General features: G+C 28.5%; 1 protein-coding gene across 8 annotated transcripts in view; it reads left to right on the top strand.

The window, feature by feature from the left end:
• The window catches only part of LOC130674019 (uncharacterized), a 74,966-nt gene that overhangs the window by 17,591 nt on the left and 44,443 nt on the right, over window positions 1-12,932 (top strand). For 2 of the 8 annotated variants that reach the window (XM_057479277.1, XM_057479276.1), the window contains exon 1: window positions 9,792-10,026. The exons of 4 other annotated variants lie outside the window; for them this stretch is intronic. In XM_057479277.1, the coding sequence (XP_057335260.1) occupies window positions 9,979-10,026 (48 nt within the window). In that variant the 5' untranslated portion in view covers window positions 9,792-9,978. Of the gene's footprint in view, window positions 1-9,790; window positions 10,027-11,132; window positions 11,767-12,932 lie in introns of those variants that run through there. 2 more of the 8 variants (XM_057479270.1, XM_057479269.1) reach the window with 2 other exon arrangements.

Genomic DNA, 12,932 nt, shown 5'->3' with positions numbered 1-12,932 from the left:
AATTATACATCAATGTAAATAAAAAATACTTTTATTTTAAAATATAATAAATAAGTTCAATTTCAAATTAATTGTTTTTATTAAAAATTCAATTCTCAGAATATATACAATTAATTATCAAAATAAATTTTGATTCTTTATTACAATAAGAAATTTTTTTTGTTTATGAAAATAAATTAAAGGTTATGTTATTTATCCTGGCTTCATTGACACTATGAACTGCATGATACCACACTAAAAAGGAAACAATTTTATATGAACTTAGGATTAGAAATGAAAACAAACTTGATTATCTGATATATGATTAAAAACAGCATAAATAAAAATTAACTTACTTTTTTCGCGATTGAAACGACACCCTTTAACTTAACTTAAATCAGGAAATAACACCAGATATAATGACTAATAACTACAATAACTCACATTTTTACCGAACACTTCAATTCAAAACAATTTATGTATATGAATTAGTTAATTGTATAATTAATAAACTAATACTATTAGAATATTGGTGTGTAATATATAATTGCACATATACGGCGCCAGCGCTGAACAGACTCGTTTCATTTTTTTGGGATCTTCGGGCGTCTACGTGTATACACAAAGTAGTGTCCGAAGTAGAGAAGCTGCATAGACCCGAGTGCTCCTGTTATCCGAATGCTGCTATGGAAAAAAACCAAGAGCTTGATTTTCTTGACTTGAATTTTTTTTATTTTTGTTTCAAGCAATAGCCACTAGTTGGTTTAAGAAATCTGACTCCTTACGTAGAGAAGTTAAATTTCATAGAATAAAATATTCAATATACATGAATGAAGAAATTCAAAATATTAATTCAAAAAACAATTTACTTTCTTAAAATATTTTTTCTTTTTGAACTAAAATCATATATTTTTAACTTAAAACTTTAACCCATTTGAGTCGAAAAAATAACTTTTTGAATCAAAATAATCAAAATTAAGAAAAAATTTTCTTCAACCAAGATTTATTCCATTTTCCTAAATATTCTCTTGGCTCAAGATAATTCTCTTTGAACCAAGATAACCTTTCGGTCAGTGTAATATTATGGCAATGATTCCCATAATGGTATAGGAACCATTCCAATTGCATTATGGGAATCGTTCCCATACTATTATAGGAACCATTCCCATAAATTATAGGAATGATTCCCATAATATTATAGAAAGTATTCCTATAAATTATAGGAACCATTCCTATAATTATAGGAACCGCTTCCATAATTTATGGTCGTAATTCTTATGATGGTATAGGAAAAAATTTCACAAAATTATGGGAACCGCTGCCATAATTTTCTTTCCGTGTAATACATTTTTTTATAAGTAGGGGAGGGTGGGGCAGAGCGGCCCCCCTAAGCCAATTATTATTTTTTGTGGCTTTCAACCATAAGATCACTTTGCTTTTGTCCTATTTCGAACAAATTTATGGACATTTTGCCAAAATTCTGAAAAAAATTTTTTTTTTTTTGTGGGGCAGAGCGGCCCCCCTTCAAAAAGTGATAAAAAAAATTTTTTTTTTCGTTTTTTTTTTTTTTAAATTGTTTTCATCATTAAGAATGTATTTCTTTCTCTTGACAACTATTTTTGGTTTTATATTACTCGAAAAAAATTTTTTAAAGCGTAAAAAATCGTTCACTCTCGATTACCTTAATTACTAATTGTTATTTAATAAAAAAAAAATCAATTCTATAATTTTACTTTATTTCAAAAATTTATCAACTAAAAAAAAAATTTAATTTTTATAAATTTTTAGTGACCAAATTTGCCTCTTACATAGAGAAACGGCCGAAAAATATGAAAAAATAATTTTTTCGGAAGTTTCAGCTGGTCCATTTTGCCCCAGGTGTTATGCGTAGGGCTAGAAATGTGGAATTATAACAATTTTTTTTTAATTTGACGATAAAAATATGAAAAAATCACTTATTTAAAATTTTTGGCTTGTCCATTTTGCCCCAAATGTCATGCGTAGGGGTAAAAATGCGCAAACATATCGGATTTATAGTAATTAGTCGAAAAAAAAAAAATTTTTTTTTTGGTCAAAATTTCAGGGGGGCCGCTCTGCCCCATGGGGGCCGCTCTGCCCCACCCTCCCCTATACGGAAAAAACGAGTCTCGAAAATATTTTAATATCTAATACATCTAAGTAAGAAATACTAATGCAAATCAATGATTGCATTACTTTTACTTATATGAAATAAACTTTAGGGAATGTGTCGATTTGATGTTGAAAATTAAAAATCAAAATTAAATATGTTAATTTGATACTGTCATCATGGACATCACGGCATGTATCATGGACCCCCTCGTTACATCTTTGGCACTGACTCCACGATTCAGTAGAGTCGATGTCCCATTGGTTGCAAAAATATATCCGGTGTCTTCTCCGCGAAATTTAAATTTTAAAAAAGTTATTTATATTCAATAACTTTTTTTTTCGGCGTCTTTATTTACTGACTATTGCAAATCACTTTTTTCACTTAAATTAGACATAAACAAGTTTATTGCGTTCATCTTTTTGAAATAAAAAAGAAAATTTTTTCCATGGCAACTAGAAATTTCTTCGAAATACTGTATATAGATGTCAAAAAAAAAATTCAGTGTATTCGAATGTACAAAAATTGCTTCCTTAGTTTTCCCGCTTTGTCTGCCCCCCCCCCCCCCCCTAAAAGTATAGAATTACTTTTAAATGATCAATAACAATCAATTTAATTTCAATAAAATGATGAAATAAAAATACTCTGTACATTTATTTATAATTATTTGATAGGCTATGAAGTATAAATGAAATAAATATCATATACATATATATATAAATATAAGTTAATCTATATGACGTCATTTAGATAGGTAATAAAGTTAAGTAATATTTACTAACATTGTAAACGAAGGGAGTTAGAAGTTGGGCGTGTAGGAGGTGGGACATTGGGAGGAAGGGGGAGGGGGCTGGTAGTATTAGAGAGAGAGAAAGAGTCCCTATGGACATACTGCGCTCGTGATATGAGGATTTTTTAGGGTGCAGTGCATCAACTAAATTAATTTTATCTTAAACTTTTAATTTTTTTTATGGAAAAAAAATGTTTATTTCAAAAAATTTATCATGATCTGAGATAAAATAATTTTGTTCGAGGGAGAGTAGAGAAATTGTCAAAAATTTTAAAGATTAGACGTATAAGTAGGGTTTAGGTCAAATGAAGTTTTAGAAACGAAAAATTTTAAGAGATTTATTTTTTTTATTTTTCTAAATTTTTAACTTCCCGCTAAGAAAATTGTAAATTTTCAAAAATTCGGGAAGTTATTGGTTTCGGTCCGATTTACGAAAATCGAATTTCCATCAGATGTCGACGTTTCGAGGTCCTAGGAAGCTATCCTGACTAATTTCACGATGATGTCCGAGTGTATGTATGTGTGTACGTACGTACGTATGTATGTATGTAAATATTCATAACTCTTGAACGGATGAACCGATTTTGATCGTTGAGGTGTCATTCGACGCGGCTTGTTAATGTCTTGAAGCCGTAAAAATTTGAACTTAATCGGTAGGGTGCGTTCAGAGATATTTCAAAAATAAAATTTTTTCGAAAATGTTTTATTTGGATAACTTCCAATTTGCTCGATGGATTGATTCCAAAATCTAATCAGCTCTAAAACTCTATAAGCCGCGTCGAATGCCACCTCAACCATCAAAATCGGTTTATTCGTTCAAGAGAAACCGTTGACGAAAGAATTCAAAAAAAATTTTTTCCTTGGTTTTTTTGAAATTTCTCAAAAACGGCTAAATAAATCAATTTCAAAATTTGATCAGCTTCAGAACTTGATAAAACGCGTCGATTGCCACCTCAACCATCAAAATCGGTTAATTCGTTCGCGAGATATCGTGGGAGAAGGAAATGCTAAAAAATGGGTTTTTACAAAACAATGGCATACAAAAGTATTTGCGAGCTCGAAGAGCTCGAAAATGTATTCACAATAATGTTTTCGAGCTCAACGAGCTCGAAAACAGCGGGAAGTTTTGGGGCTGGCCCGCAGGGTCAACTGACAGACCGATTTTTTTTAAGAAACTACTTGAGATTTTGGGTTCTAGTTTTTGGGAATTATTGTTTTTATTATTTTTAAGTGATGCAAAGGATTTTTTTTTGTTTTTATTAATGATAGAAGTGTAAGTTATTAAAAAAATAACGTTTGGCACAAAGTGAAAGTATTAAATTACGTTTAAATCAGACTCGATAAGTAGAAAAGGTCAGACGTGTCGCGGCAGTAGTTACGGACTGTACTCTGTTTAATCGTCTAGTAGTTTTAAACTTTTAAGGTCAGACTATTTATTTTAAATTACTTAAATTCATTTTTTTACTTTATTTTATTTAACGCTTCTCTTTAATTATTTTGCTCTTTTTTTTTTTATTTGATTACGTTGAAAAATTTATTACTTTGAAACTATTGGTCCTAGGAAAAAATTTATGATACCTTTTTGTGTTACAAAGTCTAATGAAATTAAAAAAAAGTTTAGCTTCTTAAAAATTCTTTTTAAACTAATAATTATAATTATAAATTTTAATAATAATTAAAATTAAAATTATCTTTTTAAAGTTTTAACTTTTAAAATATTCATAACTCGGAAACTATTGGTCTTTGAAAAAAAAATTAAGAGACATTTTTTTGTGAAAAATGTCAGTAGATAATAAAAAAAATTATTTGGTACCTTAAAGTCAACTTTTACACCCTTGAAACTAATTACAAGCATAAAAAAAGACAACATTTCATATGCAGACCTGAATTTTTTAGTTTCATTTTGAAAATTAAAATAAAAAAAAAACATTAAGAAACATTTATATGTTACCATTATCAAGTTCACTTTGCAGTAATATTACGAGTATGCAAATTTTCACAGAAAACAAATTTAACGATTCTAGGATTTTTTTTTTCTTTAAAATTGACTTGTCGTTTCAAGTTTTTTTAATTTGGAAAAATGTTTGCTTGCATCGAAAATGAGAAAGTTTTTCATTTGAGAATTTTAATCTCAATTGAAGAAAATTCATTCTCTTACAATGATTTGAACAAAATTATTTTATACTTTGACCAATAGCGCGACATTCTTTTCCAAAGTATTTCATTCTCTTGGTTTGAGACACTAGCGACTTGATTAAAAGCTGTACTTCCTTATATTAATATATGTACTTTTTTTCTTAAATTGAAAAAATGATGTTTGATGTTCCAACTTAATTTTTAAAAGAACTGACTTTCGATGGGATCGAACCCGCGTCCTTTGAGTTAGAAGTCTTGCCTGCTATCCTCTAGGCTAACATATGCCCGAGACATTAGAATCTGAAATTTTAACCACAAATACTATGACCACAATACAGAGATCTCTTTATTTTCGATGGTTTGAACAGTCAAATAGGGAAATTTGAAAACCAGAGACTGCACTCATGAGTTCTTACTCGTGCTTTGAGTTGGTAATAAAGTTGGAACAAGAATTTAAGTTTCTCTGAGCAACAAATTTTGTCTTTCATTTAAAAAAAAAATATATTCGGGTCAAGAATTAAAATTTTTGATAAATTATTTTTACAATTTATCACAAGTGCGATCAAAATTTAATATTTAAGTCGAATGTTTGAATAGAATTGAATAATGTGCTATCAAAAAATAATTTCGAAACTGATGAATAATTTGAATTTCTCGAATTATTAAATTCATTTAATTTGAAACACTATTCTCACATTCCTACTAATTATAAACAATAATTAAATTCTCAGCATAGCTAAAATTACAAAGCGTCAATATCGTTTGTACATAACAATATCAATTTAGTATTTCTAACCGACATTTTTTACTAAAATTCTCTGAACATTTTCATCTGTGTAACCTTAAAATTAATAACAAACATTTGAAATAATGGAGAAACGGTTATTATTTAATTTTTTAAATTTGAAAAAAGTGAAAAGTTAAACTGTTGGGTTATATAATATAAAACTCGGTTTGGTATATTATTTTTGATAATAAAGAGGTAGTTAGAAAGAACAGTGTAATAATTATAAAATTAAAGAGCTTAGAAGATACAAGGACACTACCCGGCCACGGAGTGTAAACGCCCGGGAGAGTTAAATGCGCGCGCATTGTCAAGTTCCTGGATACAAGTTGTAGGTAAACCGGATGAAAATTTTATCTCCATCCTTGTGTGTACTCGCTCTTATTATTCCTCTCACTCTTTTACTCGGTACTTTTACTCATCTCGAAAAAGCCTCTACTCGCTACGACATCATTTCTCTCGACGGCTTTGCTGACATCAACGGTAAGCCGCAAACCCTCATTGTTAAGCCTCGACAACTCCCAGAGGCCCAACTTTTTTTCCGATATCTCAATACTCGAAAAACTATTTATGGATTTTATTGTTTTTACTAAATCTCAATGATGTTGTTCGTTTAATTAAATTTTATAATTATTTTTAGAGCTCTACCCCTCGTATCACAGCTGCCGAATATTTTTTATATCAATCATAGATATTTAACTACTAAAACTCTTTTATTCGCTTTTTTTTACACGGTCAATATTTTCCGAGCTATAAATTTTTTTAAATTCAGATAAAACAAAAATATTAATCCTGAATTATGATTGGAATTATTTTTTTTTGTGTCAAAGTCAATATTAAGCTACCAAATATTTTTTTTCAATAATTTTACAAATTTTTTATATAATTTTCTCTCGACAATAGTTTTTTTGTTATAAATTTTCAATATCTAACAAATATGAAATCATTAATTTTGAAATTTTACTAAAATATCGAATTTCAATGGCTTTAAGTTTGTATATTTCTATAAATATTAATTTTAGAGGTTCGACTTATATAAACTTTTTTGTAGAAGACTAAATTTTCTACAAAAAACATCCTGAACTTTTTTTTCTAAAGTCAACCCTTTTTAAGTTAACTGCAGAAAACCGCCAATTTCATACGAAATTAGACTTTCAAGCGGACTGCAATTCAAGACACTGCTGAACAGATACAGGATTTTTTCAAAGATCATACAGTTTTTTTTAAATAAAACTTTGAACCAATAAGAATATGTTAATATACTCTCTAAAACTAAATTAGTGAAAAACCACTAATTACTTGTGAATATTCACTAATATAAATTGTCCAAAGTATACGACTATGAATTAGTGACTATTCACTTTTTGAATTAGTAAAAAAAACAACATATAGAATTAGTGAAAATTTCACTGATTGAATTAGTCAAAAATGTACTAATTCACTTGTTGACGAGGATTTATTTGGAAAAATATTGTATCGTTGCTAATAATATTGTATCAAAATATTATTATTATTATTATGATTATTATTTGTAATTGATTATAAAATTTTTTTAGCAACTTGATCGACTAAATTAACAATTAAAATTACTTTCATACGGTAAATATTTATATCATAATTATAACTCATAACCTGAATCTATTGTCAATGATGGTTTTGATTCAGGTTCGGTAAAAAAAGTTGGAGTAAAAATATAAAGCTATTAAAAAATAACAAGATGTATTATTTAGCAACTAAATTAGGTTTTATTTAATTAACTTACTTGAATTAATACTGTTCAGTTGTATTTAAAAATTATCGTAATTAATTTTGCCCTGAATTTGATGATTCAACGATAGAATAAAAAGTCCTTAAGCGAGGCGCCACTAGTAATCATTGTAGAATCCGGGGAATCACTAATGAATTAGTGAATCTAATTCAAAATCACTAATTTTGTAGTGAATTTTAAGATCACTATTTCAATTAGTGAAATTTTCACTTATTTAGTTTTAGAGAGTAAGTTCCACATCATGACTCAATTTTCAAAATTTTTGAGCGACGTTCAAAAATTTATATTTTCAACTTGATATTGATAATACAGAGAAAAATTTTCTTTCATGAAAATGAAAAAAATAACAAAAAAAAGCTGAATTTTAATCTTTTTGTGAATTTTCGAAATTGATTGATCTCTTAGATTTTTTATCGAGGTAATTTTTGGAGAAGGTTTTCAAAAAAATTTTCATGTGAGACTCGAAAAAAAGAATTACTCGTTTTTTTTTGGGTCACCCTAATATATATAAATAAGACCAAATAATGATTAACTTGAGTATTTATATATTTTCTGAGAGAATAAATAAGAGCGTGGTAGTGAAAAGTAAAGCACGATTGCTGGAATAGAATGAGAGCTTGCATTCTATACCACAGGGTCAATGATCGACTACAACGCTCCCTTACAACATTCTTGATGCACTTATATCTATATATACATACTTACACATGCCCGTCATTCAAGTGAGAATAGAATGTCAGTCGCGCCCTCTATCTTGAGCTCATCGACGCCTACCGCTTCCATTCCCAGCCCTCTCTTCTTCTCTTACTCTTTCGCTTCTCCACCCGCGACTTTGTGAGAAGAAAAAATAAGGGGTGGAACGGGGAGAGATGATCACTCATCTCTGTCACTTAAGAAAATCTTTAGTATTTTTATTTTATATAAAATATATTTTCCACTTATTTATTAATGCAGAGAAATAAAAAAAAAATTTATAGGTTTGATAAAAAAAAAAATTTATTTAATAAAAATCGCCAGAGATAGTGAAGTTGGATGAATAGTCTAAAATGGATTTCAATAGCGTATGCGATGAATAAAAATAAAAATAATAGCACTGGGAATATATATATATATATATATATATATATATATATATATATATATATATATATATATATATATATATAAATAACTAAAAAGAGTCTATTGTGAATGTTGAACTCGATTGAATACATTTCCAATGGGTTATATAGATCTATTGGCCTGTGTAATTTTTAGATTTCGTATTCAGTATTTTTGCTCATCGCATTCAAGGGCCAGCATTAAAATTTCTACTATAATAATAATAATAAACAAAAAGATGAGTGGGTGAAATGTTTTGGATTTTTATCAAGTGGAAAAACTGGAGATAAAAATTTATTTTAGCAAATGGAATTTTCATTAATTAAATTTTATAAAAAATTGTTTCATTAAAATAAATTTTTTTTTGGGTAATTCAAAATTTTCACATGGAATTTTTTAAATTTTTGAATAAAAAAAATTTCTCTTATTTTTATTGCGGGGCTGATAATTGTTTAAGTGAAATTTTTTTTTAATTTCAGGGGAATAAAAATTTTTTTAATTTTTGAACATTTACTTTTTTGAGTCGCAATGATTCCAATGTGTTGACCGCGTGTTGACTTTCATTCAGGTATAATTTGATTTGATTGTTTATTTATAAATAATTTTGATAATTGTTGTAATATGGTTTTTAATTTTTAATTTTGTATATTATTAGATACCTAAGTATTAGATATTGGTGATTATTCACCTAAAAATACTTGCTTATAATTTTATAAAAAGGACCAGAAATTATTTTTATGGGATTAATAGTATTAGGGTTAAAATTTATCACAATTTGAAAAAAAATCGAATCTAAGAGAATATTGACATCTACATAATTAATAAAAATGATAATTATCAAGATAATTAACATTTCTTATTAAAAACCCACAATCTAAACTTATTGATCGGCATTCCAGGCTGGATCTCAAAAGTACGCGGTTGTGGGCACAAGCTTCGTGGAGACTCGGTCTTATCCGTCGACTGACGAACGCCCACGAGTTCGCCCGAGGACTCGCGAAAAAAAAACTCTCGCGCATTATTTCTGCGCATGTATCTTATGATTGGTGGGTTAGACAGAAAAAGTGGGGACGGCGCGAGCCCGGCGCTAGACAGTAGCTGAAGTACGTCGCCCTCAGTGCGTGAAAAGCGGCCGGCCGGCGCGCATCTTTAGCGCCGCGAAAATTCAATTTATTTAAAATATAAACAATATTAGGACGATAATTAATAAACTTTTATCTCAATAAACAATTTTTAGTCAATTAAAAAAATAAATTAGTGATGTGACAGTGGACTTTATTAAATAATTTAATATGAGGAATGAAAATGTCGAGTGTAAATTTATATTTTATGTCAGAAGGGTGAGAAATTATATATATATAAATTAATTTATCAATTAATTAATGCATAGTTAATTAATTGATTAATTGATTAGTCTGTTTAAAAAATAAAATTTAAAGGAATCAAGCTGCGGTTTAAATAAATAAATAGTTGGAGACATTTAAAAAGAGATTGTCGATGATGCTATCGGGGTCTTTATTATTCTATACAGACTCCAAGCATCCCATTAAAGAGTTATTTATGTAATTTTTATAATCATCGCTGATATAAGATAACGTAAGAACGTTGACCTCAATTATTAAATAAATACATTTTTTTTATGCATAAATTATGGTATTTATGCAGTTTTTTTATGTTTGTCTTATTACATGCGAATTATTGTTATTATTGACATCAATTTTATTATTAAAGATTACTTTTTTTTTGTATGGACAAAAATTCAAGTTTTTGAATTATTTAAAATTATTTGGGTATTTCTTAAATGAAATTTGAACTCTGACTTTAAAATATTTCTAGCTTTAAATGTAATTGACCTAGACACTTCCGGGCTAAAAATAATCTCTAAACTGTCCCCTGTACATAATATAGATTTATTTAAATATTTATCAAATTTCGAAATATTCAATTTTTATACAAAAACTTTTTGAAAAGTCGGGTCTGACTATAACTGCTTTTTCTACTTTTTTTTTGGTTTAAAAAATTTTTTGATGTCTTTTTCGTTAAAAAAAAATTAATTCAAGTCCTTGATGTCAAAAATAAAAAAATTCACTTTTTATAACAATTTTTGGGTCGAAAAGTTTTTTGACATTTTCTACATACGAAATTTTTTAACTTCAATTTTTTGATAAATAAAAGAAAAAAAAAATTCCGAAATAACAATAAAAATTATCCGAATTTTTAGAAATTTTTTTTTTTTTTCAAATTTTTAATATAAAAAAAAATTTTTTATTGAAAAATTTCAGTAAATTCTTAGAAAAAAATTTTTTTTAACTTCACCTATAAATCTCCTCTAAATTTACAAACAAAAACTTAAATTCTAAAAAAAAATTTAAATTTAATTTCTAAAAATAAAATTTCATCTCTTTTCTTTGAAATCTCAACAATAATAATAACAATTATTTTAAAGAGAAAAATCTTTGTACACAACAACAATGGCTATGAATGTAAACCAAATAAGTGAAGTGACCGGTCAGACAGTAAAGAAAAAATTACATATTTAAAAAAAAAACAATGTGTCCAATAAATAAATAAAAAAGTATAAAAAAAAGGAGTAAATGGTCGAGGGAAAGAATCGGGAGCGACGTCGCCGGAAGCGAAAAGAAGAGAGACCGTCAGTCAGAATAAGTGGGAGTGGGAGTGGGACCGGGACCGGGAGTAAAAAAGAATCAAAAGTGGCGTCGACACATAAGCGCGAGCATAATCACGAGTCCTGCGGGACTCGTAACCGCCGTAGAACTAATGGCGGGTCGTTATCAAGTCGCGGTAGCGCGACCAGTTTACAATGTGGATTATGTGCCGTTTTGACGAGTCTTTTTCGACGGGCGATGTGCATTGCCGGCAGTAGACGTGGCTCAGGTGAATCCTGTTATCAGGAGCTTTCTACTGACATGCAACAGCATAATGTTACTAATATACCGACAACAATAACAACAACAACAACAACAGTAACTGATAGTTTATCTTGTCAGACACAACAATTAAATACTGATGCTGAACGTCGCACTTCGTTTACTCAACGTCTACGTGAATCTATTGATGAGGTAATAAAACATATCAAATATATATGTAGACACATACGTATATGAAAAAACTGTTTACTTGGTATATTTATAAATATAAGAATTGTTATAATTATAGATAAGAAGATACACGCGATCGAAAGATTATTTTTCCTCTCTCTGAACAATTATGGGTTTATTATATAAATTTATATATGTATGCATATAAGGGAAGGCTGGGCAAAACGGACCATCCCTAAAATTTTGCAAAAACTGTTATATATTGTAGCACCACACAACGATTATTGTAGTACACGGATAGAAAATTATGGGAAGTTTTGCTATGCATTATGGGAATGGTTCCCATAATGGTATGGGAATAGTACCTATACTACTATAGGGATGGTTCCCATATATTATGGGAATGGTTCCCATATTGGTATAGGAACTATTCCTATAATATTATGGGAACTATTCCCATAATGTTATGGGAACCATCCCTATAATATCATAAAATTTTTTTTTTGCACAATAGTGTAGAAATTTCCCAAAATTTGAATTTTCTTGAATGTTTTGTGCTGACAAAAAATTCTTGTTAAAAATTTTAATGTTTTTTTGCCAAATACGATTTTTTTTTCAATGTTTGAATTTTTGTTTTTATGTTTAATAATATTTCTGTGTATTGTAGAAGTGATTACCACACTTTTCTTTGAATTAATTTTGTCATGATAATATGGGAACCATTCTCATAATATTATAGGAATGGTTCCTATAATAGTTTGGGAACTATTCCCATAATATTATGGGAATGATTCCCATAATGGTATAGGAACCATTCCAATTGCATTATGGGAATCATTCCCATAATATTATGGAAATAGTTCCCATACTATTATAGGAACCATTCCCATAAATTATAGGAATGATTCCCATAATATTATAGAAAGTATTCCTATAAATTATAGGAACCATTCCCATAATTTATGGTCGTAATTCCTATAATGGTATAGGAAAAAATTTCACAAAATTATGGGAACCGCTGCCATAATTTTCTTTTCGTGTACTGTAATGTTAAATTATCATCAAAGTAAATTGGATATCCTGCAGAAACTTCAAAATCGCGGTATGAGGGCTATTTTAGGAGTAAACAAATACACAAGCATAAAATTAATGTTTGATAAGTGGGGCTGGATGTTATTCAAACAAAG

Source organism: Microplitis mediator, chromosome 8 (assembly GCF_029852145.1).
Source record: "Microplitis mediator isolate UGA2020A chromosome 8, iyMicMedi2.1, whole genome shotgun sequence".
Taxonomy (NCBI): domain Eukaryota; kingdom Metazoa; phylum Arthropoda; class Insecta; order Hymenoptera; family Braconidae; genus Microplitis; species Microplitis mediator.
The sequence above is the reverse complement of the archived record's forward strand: the minus strand, read 5'-3'. Positions and strand labels throughout refer to the sequence as shown.